Below are 24,739 nucleotides of genomic sequence, written 5' to 3' on the forward strand. Positions count from 1 at the left end.
ATAAAGAGATCAGATAGGACAGGGTAAGGAGGTGAAGACCAAATTGGAGATAGAAGGGTGGGGTGAAAAAGATCTTGAGTGACTGGGGTATGAACATGCAGGAGAGTGAAAGGTGTATATGGGATTGGTGTGCTATCAATGGACTGAACCAGGGAAACGTGAAACCATTGGGAGAAATCATGGAAAGGTCTATGAGGCCTGGTTGTGGATGGGGGCTGCAATTTCAGTGCACCGCACAAGACAGCTAAGGAATGGATGCAAAAGAAAACAACCTTTCTTTGTCTGTTCCTGGCACTACCTTGTTGACACAGGAAATGACAATCATGTATGAAAGAGAGAAATAATATTACTGTAATGATAAGAGATAATAACAGCAGTAATAAGTTTTTCATATTTCTTTACTGTTTCCCATATCAGAGAGGTAGCACAGGTAAAATATGAAGAAATGACATAATTCACACATCTTTTCTCAGCCTGTCCTGAGTAATGCAATGAAATCAGAGTCCCTTATCCACAAACAGGACCCACAAACCTCTCTCAGGTTTCAGTTTACTGCATAACTATTCTTGTTTCTTTCACTCTTTTTCTCTGTTTCCCATGTCAGCAAGATACCACTGGAACGAAGGGAAGACAATATCTGCTTACGTTCATTCTCCTAATGCACCTAATCCACAACCTGGCCCCAAACACTTTTCTGTAGTTCCCCCTGGCTGCTTCATATGCCCTGGTTCAGTCCAGTGACAACATTTTATCCCCTGTACACCATATTGCTACAATTCACTGAATCCTATCATGCCTTTCATCTTCCTACATGTTCAGGCCCCCATCACTTAAAATCATTTTTCATTATATCTTTCCATTTCCAGTTTAATTTCCCTATTCTCCTTGTTCCCTCCACTTCTATCCTTTTGTCAACATTTCCTCACTCATTCTCTCCATATGTCCAAATCATTTCATCACACCTTCATCTGATCTCTCTACCACACCTCTCTCTTACCCTTTCATTACTTACTTGATCAAACCATTTCGCACAAATTATCCTCAAAAATTTCATTTTCATCATGTCCACCCTTCTAAGCACAGTATTGTCTATTGCCCATGCCTTGCACCCATATAATAATGATGGGACTACAATACCTTCAAACATACTCATTTTTGCCCTCCCAGATAATGTTCTCTCTTTCCATACATTCTTCAGCATTCCCCAAACTTTCATTCCCTCATCCACCCTATGAATCACTTCCACTTCCATACACTGCAATGTCTATTTCCAGGTATCTAAAAAAAACTCTTCACTTCCTCCAAACTGTCTCTATTCAGTCTCAACCACAAATAACCTGTCCTTCAACCCTGTTAATTCTGATAACCTTGTTTTCATTCATATTTACTCTCAACTTTCTCTTCTCACACACTCTTCCAAACTCAGTCACCAATTTCTGCAGTTTCTCACACAAATCTGCAGCCAGTGCGGTAACATCAGCAATCAACAACTGACTCACTTCCCAGGCCCCTTCATTCCCCACAGATAGCATACTCGTTCCTCTATCTAACTCTCACATTTACCTTCCTTACTACCCCATCCATAAATGAATTAAACAGTCATGATGACATCACACACACCTGCTGCAGACCAGCCTTCAGTTGGAGCAATTCACCCTCTTCAACCTTACTTCCACAAGATAAATGATCAGACATCCCAATAGCTCCCCCCTTAGCACGTTTACATCCACAAGTCTCTCTCTTACATGCCCCTCTCAGCACATTTACATCCACAAGTCTCTCTCTTACATGCCTAGCAATTAATATGTAATCTAAAAATGCCTGCTGACCATCTTTCCTATTCACATACTTATTCTTGTGCATGTCTCTTTTACACCAGGTATTCCCAATCACCAGTCCATTTTCAGGACACAACTCCACAAGATGTTCACCATTTCCATTCATAATACTGAATACCCCATGCACCGTAAATCATCCATCACTAATACCTGGTCTCTTTAATCAAAACTGCTAATACATTCACCATGTATGGGGTTGTTAGGTATACAAATGCAAGATGTTGGATAGAGGGGCAAGTATGCACTCTGCTGTCGATGAGAGGGCTTGGGAAGTGAGTCAGGTGTTGTTCGCTGATGATACAGTGCTGGTGGCTGATTTGGGTGAGAAACTGCAGAAGTTGGTGACTGAGTTTGGTACAGTGTGTTAAAGAAGAAAGCTGAGAGTAAATATGAATAAGAGCAAGGTTATTAGGTTCAGTAGTGTTGAAGGACAAGTCAATTGGGAGGTACGATTGAATGGAGAAAAATTAAAGGAAGTGAAGTGTTTTAGATATCTGGGAGTGGATTTAGCAGCAGATGGAACCATAGAAGAGGAAGTGAGTCACAGGGTGGGGGAGGGGGTAAAGGTTCTGGAAGTGTTGAAAAATGTGTGGAAGGCAAAAGCATTATCTCAAAGAGCAAAAATGGGTATGTTTGAAGGAACAGTGGTTCAAACAATGTGATATGGTTGCGAGGCATGGGCTATAAATAGGGTTGTGCGGAGGAGAGTGGACGTGTCCTCAAACACTTCACTTTCAACACATCCACCCTCCCCTACACAACCTTCTCTATATCCCTTGCCTTAAAACCATATAATATTGTTGGAACTAATATTCCTTTAAACATATCCATTTTTGCTATTCGAGATAACGTTTTCTCCTTCCACATATTCTTCATCACTCCCAGAACCTTCACCCCATTCCCCACCATGCGACTCACTTCTGCTTCCATAGTTCCATTTGCTGCTAAGTCCACTCCCAGATATCTAAAACACTTTACTTCCTTTAATTTTTCTCCATTTAAACTTACATCTCAATTAACTTGACCCTCAACCCTACTGAACCTCATAACCTTGCTCTTATTCACATTTACTCTCAACTTTCTCATTTCACACACTTTTCCAAACTGAGTCACCATCCACTGCAGTTTCTCACTCAAATCACCCACCAGAGCAGTATCACTGGCAAACAACAACTGACTCACTTCATAGGCTCTCTCATCCACAACACAATGCATACTCACCCCTCTCTCCAAAACTTTTGCATTTACCTCCCTAACCACCCCATCCATAAGCAAATTAAACAACCATGGGGACATCACACACCCATGCTGCAGACCGACCTTCACTGGGAACCAATCACTCTCCTCTCTTCCTACTTGTACACATCTTACATCCTTGGTAAAACCTTTTCACTGCCTCTATCAGCTTACCCCCCACACTATATACTCTTAAGACCTTCCACAAAGCTTCTCTATCAACCGTATCATATGCCATCTCCAGATCCATAAATGCTACATATAAATCCATCTAAGTATTTTTAAGACACATTTCCAAAGCAAACACCTGACCCACACATCCTCTACCACTTCTGAAACCACACTGCTCTTCTGCAATCTGATGCTCTGTACATGTCTTCACCCTCTCAATCAATACCCTCCCATATAATTTCCCAGGCATACTCAACAAACTTATGCCTCTGTAGTTTGAATACTCACCTTTATCCCCTTTGCCTTTGTTCAATGACACTATGTATGCATTCTACCAATCCTCAGTCACCATGATCTATACATATATTGAATATCCTTACAAACCCTACTTCTTAATAAATTCTACTGAAATACCATCCAAACCCATTGCCTTGCAGGATTTCATCTTCTGCAAAGCTTTCACTACCTCTTCTCTCTTTGCCAAACCATTCTCCCTGACCCTCTCACTTTGCACACCACCCCAATTCAAACACCCTACATCTGCCACTCTATCAAGAATTTCTTATGCATATTCTTTAGAGCAAACACCTGATCCAAATATCCTCTAATATTCCTGAAGTCCCACTGCTCCTCCCAATTCTGATGCTCTGTGCATCACACCACCCTCTCAAATCATCACTCTCCCATACAACATACCTCTGTAATTACATACCTCTGTAATTACAGCATTCACTTTTACTTCCCCTGTCTTTATATTTTATCTATAACTACCACAGGACCAGTTTCTATGAGTTATGGTGTTACCCAAGATCTTTGTAAATGCTCCTACACCACAAGGTTATGCAGAGAAATATAGACTCCTTTAAAATGAATTCTTTAATGAGGTTTATATAAGGGTACTATACGTGCATTCTCCCAGTCCCCAGGTACCTCACCTTGGGTCATAAATACCACGAAACATTTAATTAGCCAATCAACAATATTGTCACCTGCGATCGAATCCACCCCAGCAATTTTGCCACATTTCATCTTGAACAAGACTTGCATTACCTCCTCTCTTTACACCAAACCATTCATGAGATCTTTTTCACTCCACATACCACCTTATCCAAAACATATCATACCCAGCACCCTATCACCTAAAGTACTATTGAAAATTTCTTCAAAATACTCACTTCATCTTGTTTGGACCTCTTCTTTGCCTATAAGCTCTTCACCATCAGATCCCCTCATTGTCACTGCCATTCGTTCTCTCATTCTCCTCACACTATTCACTTTCTCCCTGTAGTTTGTCAATACTCTCACCCTTTATCTCATATGCCCTCTTTTTCATCTCTTGTGCCTTCCACTTGATTTCCTGCTCCATTTCTTTTGCATTCCTCTCAGTCACTTGCACTACTTTCTGGCAAATACCATCTATAAATTTTCTTTTTCTTTTACTAGCAATTAAGCTTACTCATTCCATGACTTGCTACACTTTCCCAATGTCCACATCCACCCTCAACATGATACCCAAATCAAATGCATATGTACCTTCCTTAATACTTTCCACTCCTCGCCACTTCCCCTTGTTTACATTGCTCTCACTCTGTCATGCTCTTCATTCAATCTTTCTTTCCAAGCTCACTCACTTTTACCAGTTCTTTCCCACACATCACTTCCTCTTTTTTCACAACCCTCATCAACTTTCACAATTGCCTTCAGTAGGAAATTATCAGAATCCCACCTACTGCCCTTCTAAGCATGTTTACATCAATAACCTCACATTCTTATATGCCTATAAACTTGCATACTCTGTAATCTGATAATGTACACTGACTCCTAACTCCACTCATCCATGTGTACCTATGTATGCACCTTTTTTAAACCAAGTACTGTACTCTAAATCACTAATCCTCTTACAGCACACAACCTGATAAGCTGTTTACTACCTCCTTTTAAACTGAATACCTCATACCCCTTAATAATACCACCAACAGCCACATCATCCACTCTTACATTCAGATCCCCTACCATGAGGGTTTGATCCCTTACATCAATATTGTTGAAACACTCACTCTTCTCTTCCCAAGCAGGATCCCTCTCTTCTCCACTTATCTCACTATCAATACCTCACTCATTTATCAATCTAGCCATTTACACCTCAAAAGCTTCCTTCCTGAGACTGGCTTAACTTCTGGGTACAAAGGATAAATGCAAACTAATCTTGTTCTGATGCTAATTTTCACCTGATTCTTTCATTATTCTATTCCTTTTATTGTGGCTGTTTGTAAAACATTAATTATTAAGCAAATATCAATTTCAATCAAGACAAAGACTGCTACTTGCACTAGATGTTACGGTAGTTACCATGTCCTGTGGAGAGGTAAGTAATAAGTACCATCATGATAACTAAATTCAATACTAAAATACCTTTTCAGTCTTCCTTTATGATCCGTTTATACGTAAGTAATCATAAACATATTCAAACTTTCAAAGAAACAAAATTTTTAAACAACTACATATGCTGCAGTCATCATCCTCTAAACACTTTTGCCTTTAATTTCAAACAAAGGGCACTAAAAACAAATGATGAGCCCTACCACATTCTAATTATGATTATCAAACTAAAAACTCCTCAGTTATGAATTTTCTGATGGACAGTCAAAGATATTATGCTATACACTATATTTCTAATCTTGAGCTTCATTTTTAAACTGTTTCCACTAATGGGTGCAAAAGCATTTAAAAATGGAAAACTGAAAAAACAACATTGAGAAAATTCATCTCTGAAACAAAATAGATTTTCCTTACTAAAAATTAAGACCAATAGATAATGGATTATTCCCTGGGGATAGGGGAGAAAGAATACTTCCCACGTATTCCCTGCGTGTCGTAGAAGGCGACTAAAAGGGAAGGGAGCGGGGGGCTGGAAATCCTCCCCTCTCTCTCTTTTTTTTTTTTTTTTTTTTCCAAAAGAAGGAACAGAGAAGAGGGCCAGGTGAGGATATTCCCTCAAAGGACCAGTCCTCTGTTCTTAACGCTACCTCGCTATCGCGGGAAATAGCGAATAGTATGGAAAAAAAAAAAAAAGATAATGGATTATCTAAAATCATATGAAAATATCAACAAAAAATACAAAAAATAATCATAGCAACTGGATATGAAAATGCTACATCTCAATCTATATCTTTGGAGACTATTCACCTTTTTGTACTGTACAGGGATGGAGTTTCCCACCTGTGGGTTCCCACCTCTTGAACAATTTCTATTATCAAATTCTTAAATATATGTAAGCTGACTGAATTAACCATATCCTGTCATTTTATTCCATCCATCCACCACTCTTAAACTATAAATGTTTCTCTTTACATCTCTTTTAACAAGTTTCTTGCTTAGTTTCATGTTATGTCCTCTGGTTGATCTATCTCTACATTTCTCAAAGAACTGTTCACTGTATATGTCATAATGTTTTACAAACTTAAAGGCTGTGATAAGGTCACCCCTCACTCTTCTCTCTTCCAAGTTGGGAAGATAGAAAGCCTCTAGCTTTTCCCTACAAGTTAGCTCTCTTTATTCTGGTACCACCTTTGCTGCCCTTCTCTATTACCTCTCTGTGATCTTCTTAGGCAGTGCAACCAAACTTGAGAAGCATATTCTAATTTTGGCCTTATGTAGGATATGAACAGCTTGCTATATATTTTCTTATCCAAATACAGGTACACCACCGAATTTCTGGCAACTGATGGTTCAGCACCTCCTTTAGTCTGGACAAAATTATGTGAGGGAACTTGAAATTATTGCGGCCCAGACTAGTTTCCCAGGCGGCCACAGATGGTGTTTTGTGTAGGGCGCACTTATTTACATTCTTTAAACTGAACTTGTTGGTGGTGATACCACAATTTTGTGAGATTCTCTGCTTATTTTGCTTAAATTTAACCCTAGCTATGGCTTCTAAGACATATGAAAGTGTCAGTTGTGGTGTTAAACGTAAACACCAGTCCATATCAGTCCAAAATAAAGTAGAACTGTTGAAAAAAATAGACCGTGGTGTTTCGGTGCATAAACTGTGTGACATCTACAATACTGGTTCATCAACTTTTTATTATATAAAGAAGCAAAGGGAGAAAATACTGTAATTCTATGAAGACAGCGATTCCAAGAAGCAAATGACAATCAGAAGATCTATGAAGGATGGTAAGAGTACTTAGAACAATCAAGTGGTGATGGAATGGTTGCGACAGTGCTGGAGTGATGGAGTGGCCTTGTCAGGTAGTATGATAATGAACCAGGATAAGGTGTTCCATAAAGAACTTAAATACAACATGGGTGTGACTATAGTAAAGGATGGCTTCAAAGATTCAAGAAGAGTCATGGAATTTCCATGAATAAAGTGTGCAGAGAAAAACGGTCTCCAAACCTTGAAGGATCTGCCCAGTACGTGGACAAATTTAATTTGCAAAACTCGTAGCTGATGAGCATCTCAGTCCTGAGCAGGTGTATAATGCAGACAATCACTTTAGACACATGGGAAATGTATAATTAGTGGGTTAGAGGTGCGTTGATGAATTATTATCATGTGACCACGGTTGGTCTGGCAAAATGGGTAATCCGTCAAGGCATTGGAACCAAGAGTGCTGGAAAATCGGTGGTGTATCTGCACTTGAAAGCTATTCTAATAATAGCCTGCAATAGCATGTCTCCTTTACTATTCTCCCAATATGGAACTCTGGCAACAGTTTGGGTCAGTGTCAACTTCCAAGTCCCTCTTTTGCACACTGAATCCCAAACCTTACTCTGCTAAATAATAATAACATTGAGATCTTCTTTCAATCTGTCCCATTCTCATTATTTTACATTTGGTGGGGTTAAATTCCATCAATGATGCATCAAACCAGCCCTGGAGTCTGTTTAGGCCCCCTTGTAAGTTGATGTAATCTTCCTCACTTTTCACTTTCCTTATGATCTTTGCATCACCTGCAAACAGATTCAGCTAGGTGTCCATATTTTCAAGAAAGTCCCAAGCACAAATCAAGAAGAGTAATGATCCCATAGCAGAACCCTGTGGCACTCAACTGGCCATCTCAGTGCATTCGCAGAAGTTCCGGACATGCATCCATTGTCCTCTTCCAGTAAGATAATCTTCTATAAAGTGAAGGATTTTCCCCCATATTCCTTCTTGTGATCCAGCTTCTTTATCAGCCTCCCATGCAGTAGTGTTAAATTCTTTATGGCAATCCAAATGCAAACAAATCATCCAACTTTCCCTTCTATATAAGTCAGACCTAACTTTCTTGAAGAAATCTAAGATCAGTACTATGAGCCTTACTTGGTTCAACACCTTTTAGTATTCTGTTTATTCAGTTCTAGAAATTTAAATGTTTTCTAAAACTTCCTTCCCATTCTATCTTAATGGTGTTGGGGCGAGAGCATCTTTGACTGTGGAAACAATACAGATATTATTTTCTAATTTCTAGTATAACCTTACATCAGTCTTTCTAATTCTTCCCTATGAATCCCTTAGTTTATCAGCTGCTCTTCAACTGATAACTGACTCCTAATGATTTCACGGAAAAGTTTTAGATTTTCTCCTGCCTTATCCATAAAATTCTTTTCAAAGTTTCTTTGTTCACCATTTCTTATTCTGGTATAAATGATCCTTGCTCTCATAACTTGCAACTTCCAGCAGGCTGGAGTGCAGTCTATTACTTAGACACTGCATGTCCCAAAGCTCCTTTACTTTTTGACACTTTTCAGTGTTATTACTTATCTGTGACCATCTGTTTTTACCAAACAGGGAAGGAGTTTTACATGAATGAAGCCCCAGCTCTTGAACACTGCCTATCATCATACAGCTTTTTAAACCTTTTACAGCACTGTCAATTTTCAGGCTGGTTCCTAGAAAGTGTCAAGTATCCATCAAAATATATAAGTATCTAAATGACCATGAGCATCACTTCTTCATCTTAAAAGAACTTACACTTTACATTTATCTTTTCTTCATATTTGACAACTGTTTTCCAAATTAATCAGGTAATGCCAGGAACAGATGAAGAAGGCCCAGTTCAGGCATATCCATTCTCTAGCTGCCATGTGTAATGCACCAAAAACCACAGCTCCCTATCCTTAACAAGGCCCCACACACATTTTCATAGTTTATTCTAGCTGCTTCACTTGCCCTGGTTCATTTCAATGACTGCATGTCGACATGCATATACCAAAAGATCTAAATTCAACCTATCCCGTGTATGCCTTTCACCCTCCTGAATGTTCAATCCTGTCACTCAAAATCTTTTTTCCATCATTCCTTCTCCAATTTGGTCTACCCATTCTCCTTGTTCCCTCCACTTCTGACACATAAATCCTCTTTGTTAACCTCTCCTCAATCATTCTCACCATATGCCCACATCATTTCAGCACATGCTCTTCAGCTCTCTTAACTGCACTTTTTCATTACCACACCTCTCTCTTACCCTTTTCTTACTTACTTTATCAAACACCTCACATCATATAATTTTCAAAAACATTTAATTTCCAACACTTTCCTCTTTGTCTGCACATCCTCATCTACAACCCATCACGCCTTGCATCCACATGCTACTATACCTTCAAACACCAATTTTTGCTCTCCCAATGAACTCTTTCCACAAATTCTCTAGTTCTTCCAGACCCCCCCTTGACTCATTTATGCTTCCATGGTTCCATTTGCTGCCATGTCCACCCCCAGGGAACTAAACCAAATCACTTACTCCATTTTTTCTCCATTCAAACTCACATCCCAACTAATCTAACCTGACCCTCAACCCTGCTACGCCTATTAACTTTTTTTTTTTCAAAATTACCCTCAACTTCCTCCTTTCACATACTTTCTCATTATCAGTCACCAACTGCTGCAGTTTCTCATTCAAATATGCCAATACTGCTATATCATCAGCAAACAACAACTGACTTTCCATGCCCCCTCATCCCCTACAGAATGCATACTTGCCCCTCACTCTAAGTCTCTCGCATTTACCCCCTTCACCTCCCAATCCATAAAAACATTAAAAAGCTGTGGAGACATCATACATCCCTGCCGCAGACCAGCCTTAACTTGTAACCACTCACTCTCCTCTTTTCCCACTTGCACAAGTGTCTTACACCCTTGATTAAAACTTAAAAACACATAAGAATGAAATATAATGAGTGAAAAAATCAAGATAAAAAAAATGTTCGCCAATAAATGGAGAAACTACTGGCACATCTCACACAGTAAGCCCAAATCATATCATATAGATAAACATATAAAAGATGGACATATGCAAGAACACATGGTTAAGTTGGAAACATGAAAAGAGGGCAATACTGTACTATGTTCTAATTGATAAGCATGTAAAGGAGAGATTCTTGGATGTGAATGTGTTGATCAGGGCAGCTGGTGGGATGTCTGATCATTACTTGATGGAGGCAAGGGTAAAGGTTTGTAAGGACTTAAGTAAGAGAAAATCAAATGGGTGGGAAGTGGGTTTTGAAAAGGAGCAAGCTTGGAAAAAAGGCCTGTGGAAATGAATGGGAAGTATTCTTTCTCCCCTATCACCAGGAGCAGGGGGCCAGAAATCCTCCCCTCCTTGTATTTTAACATTCTAAAATGGGAAACAGAAGAAGGAGTCACGTGGGGAGTGCTCATCCTCTTCGTAGGCTCAGATTGGAGTGTCTAAATGTGTGTGGATGTAACCAAGATGTGAAAAAAGGAGAGATAGGTAGTGTGTTTGAGGAAAGGAACCTGGATATTTTGGCTCTGAGTGAAACGAAGCTCAAGGGTAAAGGGGAAGAGTGGTTTGGGAATGTCTTGGGAGTAAAGTCAGGGGTTAGTGAGAGGACAAGAGTAAGGGAAGGGGTAGCACTACTCCTGAAACAGGAGTTGTGGGAGTATGTGATAGAGTGTAAGAAAGTAAATTCTAGATTAATATGGGTAAAACTGAAAGTTGATGGAGAGAAATGGGTGATTATTGGTGCATATGCACCTGGGCATGAAAAGAAAGATCATGAGAGGCAAGTGTTTTGGGAGCAGCTGAGTGAGTGTGTTAGTAGTTTTGATGCACGAGACCAGGTTATAGTGATGGGTGATTTGAATGCAAAGGTGAATAATGTGGCAGTTGAGGGAATAATTGGTGTACATGGGGTGTTCAGTGTAGTAAATGGAAATGGTGAAGAGCTTGTATATTCATGTGCTGAAAAAGGACTGGTGATTGGGAATACCTGGTTTAAAAAGAGATATACATACGTTTACGCATGTAAGTAGGAGAGATGGCCAGAGAGCATTATTGGATTACGTGTAAATTGATAGGCGCGCAAAAGAGAGACTTTTGGATGTTAATGTGCTGAGAGGTGCAACTGGAGGGATGTCTGATCATTATCATGTGGAGGTGAAGATGAAGATCTGTAGAGGTTTTCAAAAAAGAAGAGAGAAAGTTGGGGTGAAGAAAGTGGTGAGAGCAAGTGAGCTTGGGAAGGAGACTTGTGTGAGGAAGTACCAGGAGAGACTGAGTACAGAATGGAAAAAGGTGAGAACAAAGGATGTAAGGGGAGTGGGAGAGGAATGGGATGTATTTAGGGAAGCAGTGATGGCTTGCACAAAAGATGCTTGTGGCATGAGAAGCGTGGGAAGTGGGCAGATTAGAAAGGGCAGTGAGTGGTGGGATGAAGAAGTAAGATTATTAGTGAAAGAGAAGAGAGAGGCATTTGGACGATTTTTGCAGGGAAATAGTGCAAATGACTGGGAGATGTATAAAAGAAAGAGGCAGGAGGTCAAGAGAAAGGTGCAAGAGGTGAAAAAGAGGGCAAATGAGAGTTGGGGTGAGAGTATCATTAAATTTTAAGAATATAAAGATGTTTTGGAAGGAAGTAAATAAAATGCATAAGAGAAGGGAACAAATGGGAACTACAGAGAAAGGGGCTAATGGGAAGGTGATAACAAGTAGTGGTGATGTGAGAAGGAGATGGAGTGAGTATTTTGAAGGTTTGTTGAATGTGTTTGATGATAGAGTGGCAGATATAGGGTGTTTTGGTCGAGGTGGTGTGCAAAGTGAGAGGGTTAGGGAGAATGATTTGGTAAACAGATTAGAGGTAGTAAAAGCTTTGCGGAAGATGACAGCCGGCAAGGCAGCTGGTTTGGATGGTATTGCAGTGAAATTTATTAAAAAAGGGGGTGACTGTATTGTTGACTGGTTGGTAAGATTATTTAATGTATGTAAAACTCATTGTCAGGTCCCTGAGGATTGGAGGAATGCTTGCATAGTACCATTGTACAAAGGCAAAGGGGATAAAAGTGAGTGGTCAAATTGCAGAGGTATAAGTTTGTTGAGTATTCCTGGGAAATTATATGGGAGAGTATTGATTGAGAGGGTGAAGGCATGTACAGAGCATCAGATTCGGGAAGAGCAGTGTGGTTTCAGAAGTAGTAGAGGGTGTGTGGATCAGGTGCTTGCTTTGAAGAATGTATGTGAGAAATACTTAGAAAAGCAAATGGATTGGTATGTAGCATTTATGGATCTGGAGAAGGCATATGATAGAGTTGATAGAGATGCTCTGTGGAAGGTATGAAAAATATATGGTGTGGGGGCAAGTTGTTAGAAACAGTAAAAAGTTTTTATCAAGGATGTAAGGCATGTGTACGTGTAGGAAGAGAGGAGAGTGACTGGTTCTCAGTGAATGTTGGTTTGCGGCATGGGTGTGTGATGTCTCCATGTTTGTTTAAGTTGTTTATGGATGGGGTTGTTAGGGAGGTGAATGCAAGAGTTTTGCAAAGAGGGACAAGTATGCAGTCTGTTGTGGAACTTTCGCCCCCTCCCCCACCCTATGATTCACTTCCGCTACCATGGATCCATCCATTGGCAAATCCACTCCCAGACATCTAAAACACTTCACTGCCTCCAGTTTTTCTCCATTCAAACTCACCTCCCAGTTAACTTGTCCCTCAACCGTACTGAACCTAATAACCTTGCTCTTATTCACATTTACTCTCAGCTTTCTTCTTTCACACACTTTACCAAACTCAGTTACCAGCTTCTGCAGTTTCTCACTCAAATCAGCCACTACAGCTACATCATCAGCAAACAAAAACTGACTCACTTCCCAAGCCCTTTCATCCCCAACAGGATGCGTACTTGCCCTCTCTCTCCAAAACTTGCATTTACCTCCCTAACCATCCCTTCCATAAACAAATCAAACAATCATGGGGACGTCACAAACCCCTGCTACAGACTTACATTTACTGGGAATCAATCACTCTCCTCTCTCCCTACTCGAACACTTGCCTTACATTCTTGGGAAAAGCTTTCCACTGCTTCTAGCAACTTACCTCCCACACCACATACTCTTTAAGACCTTCCACAAAGCATCTCCATCAACCCTATCATATGCCTTCTCCAGATCCATAAATGCTACATACAAATTCATGTTTTTCTAAGTATCTCTCACACACACAATCTTCAAAGCAAACACCTGATCCACACATCCTCTACCAATTCTGAAACTACACTGCTCTACCCAAATCTGATGCTCTGTACATGCCTTCACCCTCTCAATCAATACCCTCCCATATAATTTCCTAGGGAATACTCATCAAACTTATGCCTCTGCTGTTTGAACATTCACTTTTATCCCCTTTGCCTTTATACAATGGCACTATGCAAGCATTTCACCTATCCTCTGGCACTTCACCATGATCTGTAAATACACTGAATATCCTTACTAACCAATCAACAATACAGTCGTGCCCTTTTTTAACATATTCTACTGCAATGCCATCCAAATCCGTCGCCTTGCCGGCTTTCATCTTCCACAAAGCTTTCACTACCTCTTCTCTCTTAACCAAACCATTCCCCCTGAACATATCACTTCGCACACCACCCCAACCAAAAACCCTACATCTGCCACTCTATCTCTTTACACAAGCCTATTTTCCAAGTTCACCACCCTCTTCCCACCTATATAATTTCCTCTTTTCTGAAAGTCTCTACAAACCTATATCCTTGTGCCTCCTCCAAGTAATAATCAAGACATCCTACCAGGTGCCCTTCTTAGCACATCTACATCCAACAGGCTCCTATTAACTAGTACAGAATCCAATCTTCCACCTATTTGGTGGCTGGATCATGGGCTTGAAGAGTTCTGTGTTGAATAGGTGTTTGGAGTAATGTGGGAATGGATCCTGTCCAGAGCAATGAAGGAGAGTATGACATGTTTGTCTGGGGAGTGTGGTTTCAGATGGGTACATGTCTGCCCATAAGGTAATCTGCTCTCAAGTGGCGAGTTCTAGGAAAGAAAGGTGACTACTCTGCACAGTTATTAAACTTCCCTTTCCATGGGGCCTATGCTGCCCTGATTTAGAATGGTTTAAAACCAAGTTTCCTAGGTCCAAAACAACAAAACTAACAAAGTCAATATTCCATAAAAAAAGTTTGTAAAATGTATAAACACAATAAAAAATAACTTTTATCAGTTGTTTGCTATACTAAGTCACAGCAAAAATTTTTATACACCACCAAGTATTTAACACCTGCCTTCATGAAACAATATAATAAAATCCTAAGAAATGTGAGCAAACTTACTTGGAAAGCAGAGTAACGGCCACCTTTGCGTGGGCGGTTATAAGATGGGAGATGACGACGAATGAGATCTAATTCATTAATATGAAGTAAATTATCCATTAGTAGAGAGGCAATGATCCAGATGCTCTGACCCCACAAGAAAAGATTCTTTGGAGTACCACCAGTACTTGGCTGACGAGCCTGAAAGTTAAAAAGAGAATGAGATATTGCAAGCAACAAGATCTAAGTATAGCAAATCATCAATACTTGGCAATGGATGAGTATATAAAACAAAAACAAAAAAAAGCACAATAGGACTATGCCAGACTTACATGCACAGAATTTCTGAATGTATTTTGTCAGTATCTCTTACCTTATTCCTTAATTGCTTTATCTCTTATTGTTTTAAACCTTAGTTTCGTGTCTATGCTCTTTTTTCTTTTCATTCTTTGTTTTCTACCTCTTAGTTTCTTTCTTTTTACCATGTTAGCTTTTGTGCGGATTTTATAATCGTTTCTTCTATATACTGGCAGAAAATCTCAAGATCATTTTCTTTATCTTTAGCACTCATGAATACAGTTCAAAGCTGGCTTCTATGCTTATTCCAGCATCAACACACCTGTTGCATGCCTCGAGGACCTTGAGTCCCCAAACTCTAATGTCATAAAGCTCAAAGTCTGTCTATGAGCTACCATACTTTTCCTGTTTTGCCTACTGCTCTCCTGATTCTACAAATTATATATCTTTCTTCAACTACCTAAGCTCCTGCTGTGAGACTGTGACATTCTCTAAACCCGCAAGCCGAGATCCTCTACATGGGGATTTCAGAGTTCACGACAGGAAATGGTTGAATTTCTTCCATAGGAATGGAGGGGGGGATGAAGCCCTTGTGTTCTCCATTCTCAATGATCTAGAGCAAATTATCTCCCACTCTAATCATATTCCTGACCACTCCCAATATTCTAGATCTGTTTTTCACCACTAATCCTGCTATAATTCCACAATATCACCCCAAATGGTTCATCTGATCCTACTCTCCTAAATGTATCTATCTTAATAGCATCTTCCCATACAGCAGCCCTTCTAAGCATAAATATTGCCTCCTTAACAAATCTTTCTGGAATACCTTACGAAAAATTCGTTTCTGACTTTTCTTAGGTAAATTACTCTCTATGTGGTGATGCTTCAGCAATCCATGGTTCAACCATTCCTGTTTTGAGGTCATTCTGGCAAGGGATCAGGCTTATAGTGAATGGAGAGTTGTCCTTCTTTCAACTTCCATTCACCATTCATATCCGCCAGTTATCTTTGCAAGTATGTTGTCAGAGGCAAAGCATTCCTTTGTAAAACAAAAGTGCAATAACCTCCTCATCTTTCTGGTCTTTGGCTAAGGGTATCAATAACTTCAGTTGCTCTTACCTTTCCTTCACTTTTCCCTTCTGATGGTACTGTATCTGTCTCTCCCACAGACAAAGTACCCTCTCTGGTTCCCATTTCTCCTCTACTCCACCTTAGATGACTCTGACATTCCTTCACTCCCTGATGCTCCTCTTACTAATCCTATGCCCATCCCCATAATCTTTTTAGGACTATCAGAAAAGCACTTTTCTCTCTGGACACAAGCAAGGTCCAAATGTAATGAAAGAGTCTTTGAACTTGCAACTGTGCTTGCTCATCTGTTTCTTTTCAGTTTAAAAACCAGAGTGATCAGGGCCTGAACATGCAGGAGGGTGAAAGGCGTGCAAGGAATAGAGTGAATTGGAATGATGTGGTATACCAGGGTCAACGTGCTGTCAATGGATTGAACCAGGGAATGTGAAGCATCTGGGGTAAACTATGGAAAGTTTTGTGGGGCCTGGATGGGGAAAGGGAGCTGTGGTTTCAGTACATTATACATGACAGCTGGAGACTGAGTGTGAACGAATGAGGCCTTTGCTGTCTTTTCCTAGTGCTATCTCGCACACATGCAGGGGGAGGGGGTTGTCATTTCATGTGTGGGGAGGTGGCGACGGGAATGAATAAAGGCAGACAGTATGAATTATGTACATGTGTATATATGTATATGTCTGTGTGTGTATATATATGTATACGTGTGTATACATACATATATGTGGATGTGTCTGTATAAACATGTGTATGTGGGTGGGTTGGGCCATTTTTCGTCTGTTTCCTTGCGCTACCTCGCTAACGCGGGAGACAGCTACAAAGTATAATAAATAAAATAAATAAATACATAAATCCCTTAGAATCATGCTTCTTTTCAAGTTAATTTCTTTGTAATTTTCTTCACATTTAATCATTCCACCGCAGCAGTCCTAATTTTCAGTGAACTCATTGTGCATAAGATTCTCAAATATTCTCAGAAGTTATCTCTGCAAGATTCTTATTATGATTAACTAGAGGATAATTTTCTAAGTAAAATGATACTCAACTCAACTATATGAAAAATTTTTATGTGTGCTATGAACCCTTTAACTTATACTGTTCCTATGCCAGGCATAAGAGGTATGCCAGTAGTAGTGTCAGACATACGTATTGAGATGTGCAGTATTTTTGAAACATTTTGTCATAGAGGAACATGATTACTATGGGTTATCATCAATAACATCTACCGTCTTGCAAGAGTATAAGCAGTAAACAAAGATTCACACATCATCACATAGCATAAATGCACACATCTCAAACAGGCCTCTTTGACATCTCCATACAGACTGACCAGTACATGGAACTTTGGCTGCATCTGGTAACAACGTGTGAGATACCACTGCAAGTGTCAATGGCCATATATTTCACCTAGAGGCAGAGGTAGCTGATTTTGAATTTTTTTTTTTTTTTTTTTTTGCTTTGTCGCTGTCTCCCGCGTTTGCGAGGTAGCACAAGGAAACAGACGAAAGAAATGGCCCAACCCACCCCCATACACATGTATATACATACGTCCACACACGCAAATATACATACCTACACAGCTTTCTATGGTTTACCCCAGACGCTTCACATGCCCTGATTCAATCCAATGACAGCACGTCAACCCCGGTATACCACATTGCTCCAATTCACTCTATTCCTTGCCCTCCTTTCACCCTCCTGCATGTTCAGGCCCCGATCACACAAAATCTTTTTCACTCCATCCTTCCACCTCCAATTTGGTCTCCCTCTTCTCCTCGTTCCCTCCACCTCCGACACATATATCCTCTTGGTCAATCTTTCCTCACTCATTCTCTCCATGTGCCCAAACCATTTCAAAACACCCTCTTCTGCTCTCTCAACCACGCTCTTTTTATTTCCACACATCTCTCTTACCCTTACGTTACTTACTCGATCAAACCACCTCACACCACACATTGTCCTCAAACATCTCATTTCCAGCACATCCATCCTCCTGCGCACAACTCTATCCATAGCCCACGCCTCGCAACCACACAACATTGTTGGAACCACTATTCCTTCAAACATGCCCATTTTTGCTTTCCGAGATAATGTTCTCGACTTCCACACATTCTTCAAGGCTCCCAGAATTTTCGCCCCCTCCCCCACCCTATGATCCACTTCCACTTCCATGGTTCCATCCACTGACAGATCCACTCCCAGATATCTAAAACACTTCACTTCCTCCAGTTTTTCTCCATTCAAACTCACCTCCCAATTGACTTGACCCTCAACCCTACTGTACCTAATAACCTTGCTCTTATTCACATTTACTCTTAACTTTCTTCTTCCACACACTTTACCAAACTCAGTCACCAGCTTCTGCAGTTTCTCACATGAATCAGCCACCAGCGCTGTATCGTCAGCGAACAACAACTGACCCACTTCCCAAGCTCTCTCATCCCCAACAGACTTCATACTTGCCCCTCTTTCCAAAACTCTTGCATTCACCTCCCTAACAACCCCATCCATAAACAAATTAAACAACCATGGAGACATCACACACCCCTGTCGCAAACCTACATTCACTGAGAACCAATCACTTTCCTCTCTTCCTACACGTACACATGCCTTACATCCTCGATAAAAACTTTTCACTGCTTCTAACAACTTGCCTCCCACACCATATATTCTTAATACCTTCCACAGAGCAAATGTTAACAGTAAATGCCCCAGCCATATTAAAGAGATAAAACTGGAGAGTATAAGACTCAACTGCAGCAAATGGGTTAAAGGATCCATTCTCAGATTTTTTTTGTTTTGTGCTTTGTTTATTTCTTTTACACCTATTTGCCGTTTCCCATCCTAGTGTGATAACAAAAGGAACCCATATCCAAGCCTCTAAGGAACATTCTTTCTTAGCTCCTTCAACTCCCACTTTTGAAAAGCAATATGAGGAGGATGATTTCCAAAGCCCTGCTCCCATTCTTCTCAGTTGACCTCTAACACAGGCAGGAGATCCATGGGTAGTATTGTTTGTCTCTTATCCCAAAATGTTTATATATGGTTTCTTCCAAAATGTTTATATATGGTTTCTTTTAAAAGTGATCTTCATTTCAATTTCATTTGCTCTTTGTTCTCAATGCTTTTTTCTTTTTCCATTCTCTTTTATCAATTCCTGTCTTACATCTAAATAGCATCATCTGTTATCCTTGCATATTTTCTTTCAACTCATATTCAACTTTCTGCAGTTTCTTTTAGCTTCTGTGATTTTAGTACAAGTAGAATATACAAAAATCACAATCCCTAGTACTAAGCATCATTCAGATTTTGGCTTTTTACAGATTTTAGAAATATATACCACAAACGGAGCTCTAAAAAGTGTCTTAATAATCATTCACCACTGTTTAGAAGTTTGAGAAAGATTTTTCAAGCAGGCGTTTACTACTGCTCACTGTAACCCACCTGAGAACCAGGTTCAGCCTTCTCATCATGAACGCTGTCTTTATGGACGTAGTAGTACATTGGGATTACTGGATCTGTAAGAAAAGTACAAAACTTTAATTTGCTTAATGATCAAGATTTATCAATCACAGGATGTAAGGCATGTGTATGAGCAGGAAGAGAGGAAAGTGACTGGTTCCTAGTAAATGTCTGTTTGCGGCAGGGGTGCATGATGTCTCTATGGTTGTTTAACTTGGTTATGGATGGGGTTGTTAAGGAGGTAAATGCAAGAGTTTTGGAGAGAGGGGCAAGTATGCATTCTGTTGGGGATGAGAGGGCTTGGGAAGTGAGTCAGTTGTTGTTTGCTGATACAGCGCTGGTGGCTGATTCGGGTGAGAAACTGCAAAAGTTGGTAACTGAGTTTGGTAAAGTGTGTGAAAGAAGAAAACTGAGAGTAATGTGAATAAAAGCAAGGTTATTAGGTTCAGCAGTGTTGAGGGACAAGTCATTTGGGAGGTAAGTTTGAATGGAGAAAAACTGGAGGAAGTGAAGTGTTTTAGATGTCTGGGAGTGGATCTAGCAGGGGATGGAACCATGGAAGTGGAGGTGACTCACACGGTGGGGGAGGGGGCGAAGGTTCTGGGAGTGTTGAAGAATGTGTGAAAGGCGAGAACGTTATCTTAGAGAGCAAAAATGGGTATGTTTGAAAGAATAGTGGTTCCAACAATGTTATATGGTTGTGAGGCATGGGCTATACATAGGGTTGTGTGGAGGAGGGTGGATGTGCTGGAAAAGAGATGTTTGAGGACAATATGTGGTGTGAAGGTGGTTTGATCAAGTAATGAAAGGGTAAGAGAGATGTGTGGTAATAAAAAGAGTGTGGTTGAGAGAGCACAAGATGGCGTATTGAAATGGTTTGGTCACATGGAGAGAATGAGTGAGGAAAGACTGACTAAGAGGATACATGTATAAAAGGTGGAGGGAACAAGAAGTGGGAGACCAAATTGGAGGTGGAAGGATGGAGTGAAAAAGATTTTGAGCGATCGGAGCCTGAACGTACAGGAGGGTGAAAAGCGTGCAAGGTAGTAAGAATATATGGTGTGGGAGGTAAGTTGTTAGAAGCAGTGAAAATTCTTTATCAAGGATGTAAGGCATGTGTACGGGTAGGAAGAGAGGAAAGTGATTGGTTCTCAGTGAAAGTTGGTTGCAGCAGGGGTGTGTGATGTCTTCATGGTTGTTTAATTTGTTTATGGATGGGGTTGTTAGGGAGGTGAATGCAAGAGTTTTGAAAAGAGGGGCAAATATGCAGTCTGTTGTGGACGAGAGAGCTTGGGAAGTGAGTCAGTTGTTGTTCGCTGATGATACAGCGCTGGTGGCTGATTCGGGTAAGAAACTGCAGAAGCTGGTGACTGAGTTTGGTAAAGTGTGTGAAAGAAGAAAGCTGAGAGTAAATGTGAATAAGAGCAAGGTCATTAGGTACAGTAGGGTTGAGGGACAAGTCAACTGGGAGGTAAGTTTGAATGGAGAAAAACTGGAGGAAGTGAAGTGTTTTCGATAGCTGGGAGTGGATCTGGTAGAAGATGGAATCATGGAAGCGGAAGTGAGTCATAGGGTGGGGAAGGGGCAAAAGTTCTGGGAGCATTGAAAAATGTGCGGAAGTCGAGAATATTATCTTGGAAAGCAAAAATGGGTATGTTTGAAGGAATAGTGGTTCCAACAATGTTATATGGTTGCGAGGCGTGGGCTATGGATAGAGTTGTGCAGAGAGGGTGGATGTGCTGGAAATGAGATGTTTGAGGACAATATGTGGCATGAGGTGGTTTGATCGAGTAAGTAATGAAAGGGTAACAGAGATGTGTGATGGTAAAAAGTGTGGTTGAGAGAGCAGAAGAGGGTGTTTCGAAATGGTTTGGTCACATGGAGAGAATGAGTGAGGAAAAATTGACCAAGAGGATATATGTGTCAGAGGTTAAGGGAACGAGGAGAAGTGGGAAACCAAACTGGAGGTGGAAAGATGGAGTGAAAAAGATTTTGAGTGATCGGGGCCTGAACATGCAGAAGGGTGAAAGGAGTGCAAGGAATAGAGTGAATTGGAACGATGTGGTATACCGGGGTCGACGTGCTGTCAATGGATTGGGCCAGGGCATGTGAAGTGTTTGGGGTAAACCATGGAAAGTTTTGTGGGGCCTGGATGTGGAAAGGGAGCTGTGGTTTCGGTGCATTATACATGACAGCTAGAGACTGAGTGTGATCGAATGTGACCTTTTGTGTCTTTTCCTAGTGCTACCTCATGTACATGCAGGGAAGGGGGTTGTCATTTCACGTGGTGCGGTGGCGACAGGAATGAATAAGGGCAGACAGTATGAATTATGTACATGTGTATATATGTATATGTTGAGATGTATAGGTATGTACATGTGCATGTGTGGACGTGTATGTATGTACATGTGTATGTGGGTGGGTTGGGCCATTATTTTGTCTGTTTCCATGCTCTAACTTCCTAATGCGGGAGACAGCGACAAAGTGTAAGAAAGAAAGAAATAAAAATATCATCATTCCTGCAGCTAATAAAATAAATCAAAATATTGTTTGGTTAAATGAGAAATATTTCAAGTGCTGACAACTCACACTTTTTTCTTACTGGGAAGGAATACTTATGCTTATTACTTGGCTAAGGATGCTTCCATTTGGATAACAGTTTCTAGAAGTTTACAACTGAGAACATATGGTAAAGAAATGGTTTAGTAAGGGACCTACAAGGAAAGGAATGAAATGCTGACTGTTGCAGATGATGAAATATGAAACAATGAAAGTAGTTTTAGCTTCAACTAGATATTAAGACTAATAAGAACAGTACCTCCCCATCTATCTCTCTTGACTAAGGGTTTCAGTTTGTCCTTGTATTCTTTTACTTGTTCTTCATTATTCTTGAACATACCCTCGATGATCATGTAAATGTAGAAGAGGGGCCACTGACATTCTATCTTCTCAAATTCCTGTGGTAAAAAATAAACACATACAGAGTAAATAATGATACTTCAGTACTCTGGAAAATATGAAATCTAAATGCAGCTACTGACCGAATAATTAGTTCCATAAAATGGCTTACAGAATACTGCAGGCAACAAATAACTGCATAAAGTGAATGAAAATTACAGAAGAAACATTATATGCTACAGGTTGACTGATCTTATAACAATCACCTACCTAATGCAATTCATATATGCATAATTTTTCCTAATATAATCAAAGCATATTGGAAATATATATGTCTTCATACTCACATATAATGTCAGCAATATCATACATTCCACATTATTTTTAAGTATTAAATCATTAAGTACAAATGCTGCACCTTAGTTTCTGCAATGTTATAAAACCTCCTCCTGCTGTCTTCCAAAACTGTTCCATAACCATCTCGGTGAAATCTCTTAAAGCCATATTTGCCTTCCAAGGAACTGATAATCTAGAAAAAAGTAAATAAATGCAACTTCATTCAATGTACATGTATCTATTATTCAAGATATCAATAACAAACAGGGCCAGAATAATCTAAATTATTTGACATAGCAATTCAACCTAAGTAAAAAGAAAATTGTCAAAATATTTCTCTACATTCTATGTTGTTTTTTAAATTATCAAATTATACATGTATATCAAAAATGGGTATGTTTGAAGGAATAGTAGTCCCAACAATAGTGTATGGTTGTGAGGCATGAGCTATGGGTAAGGTTGTACGGAGGAGGATGGATGTGTTGGAAATGAAATGTTTAAGGTCAATATGTGGTGTGAGGCGGTATGATCAAGTAATCAATGAAAGGGTATGAGAAATGTGTGGAAATAAAAAGAGTGTGGTTGAGATAGCAGAAGAGGGTGTGTTGAAATGATGTGGATGTATGGAGAGAATGAGTGAGGAGAGATTGACAGAGAGAATATATGTGTCAGAGGTGGAGAGAACAAGGAGAAGCAGGAGACCAAATTGGTGATGGAAGGATGGAGTGAAAAAGATTTTGAAAGACAGAGCCCTGAACATGCAGGAGGGTGAGAGGCATGCAAGGAATAGAGTGAATAGGAATGATGTGGTATATCGGGGTCGAAGTGCTGTCAATGGACTGAACCAGGGCATGTAAAACGTCTGGGGTAAATCATGGAACGGTCTGTAGGGCTTGGATGTGAATGGGGAATTGTGGTTTCAGTGCATTACACATGACAGCTAGATAGCGAGTGAGACTGAAAATGGCATTTTTTGTCAGTTTTCCTGGCACTACCTTGCTGAAGAGGGGGACACCAATGCTGTTTCCTTGGGGCAGGGTGACACTGGGAATGGATTGGAGGTGGGCAAGTATGAATATATACATGTGTATATATGTATGCGTCTGTGTGTGCATATGTATAGATATGTGTATATGTTGATATGTGTACATGTGTGTATGTATATATACCTGTAAGGGTGTTTATGTGTATATATATGTGTATACGAGTGGATGGGTCATTCTTCATACGTTTCCTGGCACCACCTCGCTGATATAGGAAATGACAATCAAGTATAATAAACAATATAAATATCAATGGGGTATTGGAGAAGGAATTCTTTCCCCATATTCCGTGTGTGTCATGAAAGGCAACAAAAGGGGGTGGGAGCAGGAGGCTGGAAACCCCCCATTCTTGTATTTCAATTTCTACAAGAAGGAACTGAAGAAGGAGCCAAGAAGAGACTGTTCATCCTCCTCAAAGGTTCAGGGTTGGGTGTCTAAATATGTGTGATGTAACGAAGATGAGAAGAAAGGAGAGACAAGTAATATGTCTGAGAAAAGATAACTGGATGTTCTGGCTGTGAGTGAAACAAGCTCGAGGGTCAAGGGGAAGAATGGTCTAAAAATGTCAAAGAGTAAAATCAGGGGCTGGGAAGAGGACAAGAGCTAAGGAAGGAGTAGCACTACTCTTGAAGTAGGAGTTGCAGGAGTGTGGGAAAGAGTGTAAGGAAGTAAATTCTAGATTGATGTAGGTAAAATTCAAAGTGGCTGAAGAGAGATGGGTGATTGTTAGTGCATATGCACCTTGCCATTAGAAAAATACCATGAGAGGTAAGTGTTTTGGGAGCAGCTGAGTCGGTGTGTCAGCAGTTTTGATGTAAAA

The 24,739-nt window shown here is 40.2% G+C and overlaps 1 protein-coding gene across 4 annotated transcripts in view; it reads right to left on the reverse strand.

The window, feature by feature from the left end:
• The window catches only part of LOC139765716 (probable phosphorylase b kinase regulatory subunit beta), a 217,915-nt gene that overhangs the window by 131,880 nt on the left and 61,296 nt on the right, over positions 1-24,739 (reverse strand). For all 4 annotated transcript variants that reach the window (XM_071693507.1, XM_071693508.1, XM_071693511.1 and 1 more), the window contains exons 8-11: positions 22,959-23,069; positions 22,461-22,599; positions 19,625-19,698; positions 14,816-14,995 (exon numbers count right to left, since the gene is read on the reverse strand). In XM_071693507.1, the coding sequence (XP_071549608.1) occupies positions 14,816-14,995; positions 19,625-19,698; positions 22,461-22,599; positions 22,959-23,069 (504 nt within the window). The remainder of the gene's footprint in view (positions 1-14,815; positions 14,996-19,624; positions 19,699-22,460; positions 22,600-22,958; positions 23,070-24,739) is intronic.

The sequence above is a fragment of the Panulirus ornatus genome, chromosome 55 (genome assembly GCF_036320965.1).
Source record: "Panulirus ornatus isolate Po-2019 chromosome 55, ASM3632096v1, whole genome shotgun sequence".
Lineage (NCBI taxonomy): Eukaryota > Metazoa > Arthropoda > Malacostraca > Decapoda > Palinuridae > Panulirus > Panulirus ornatus.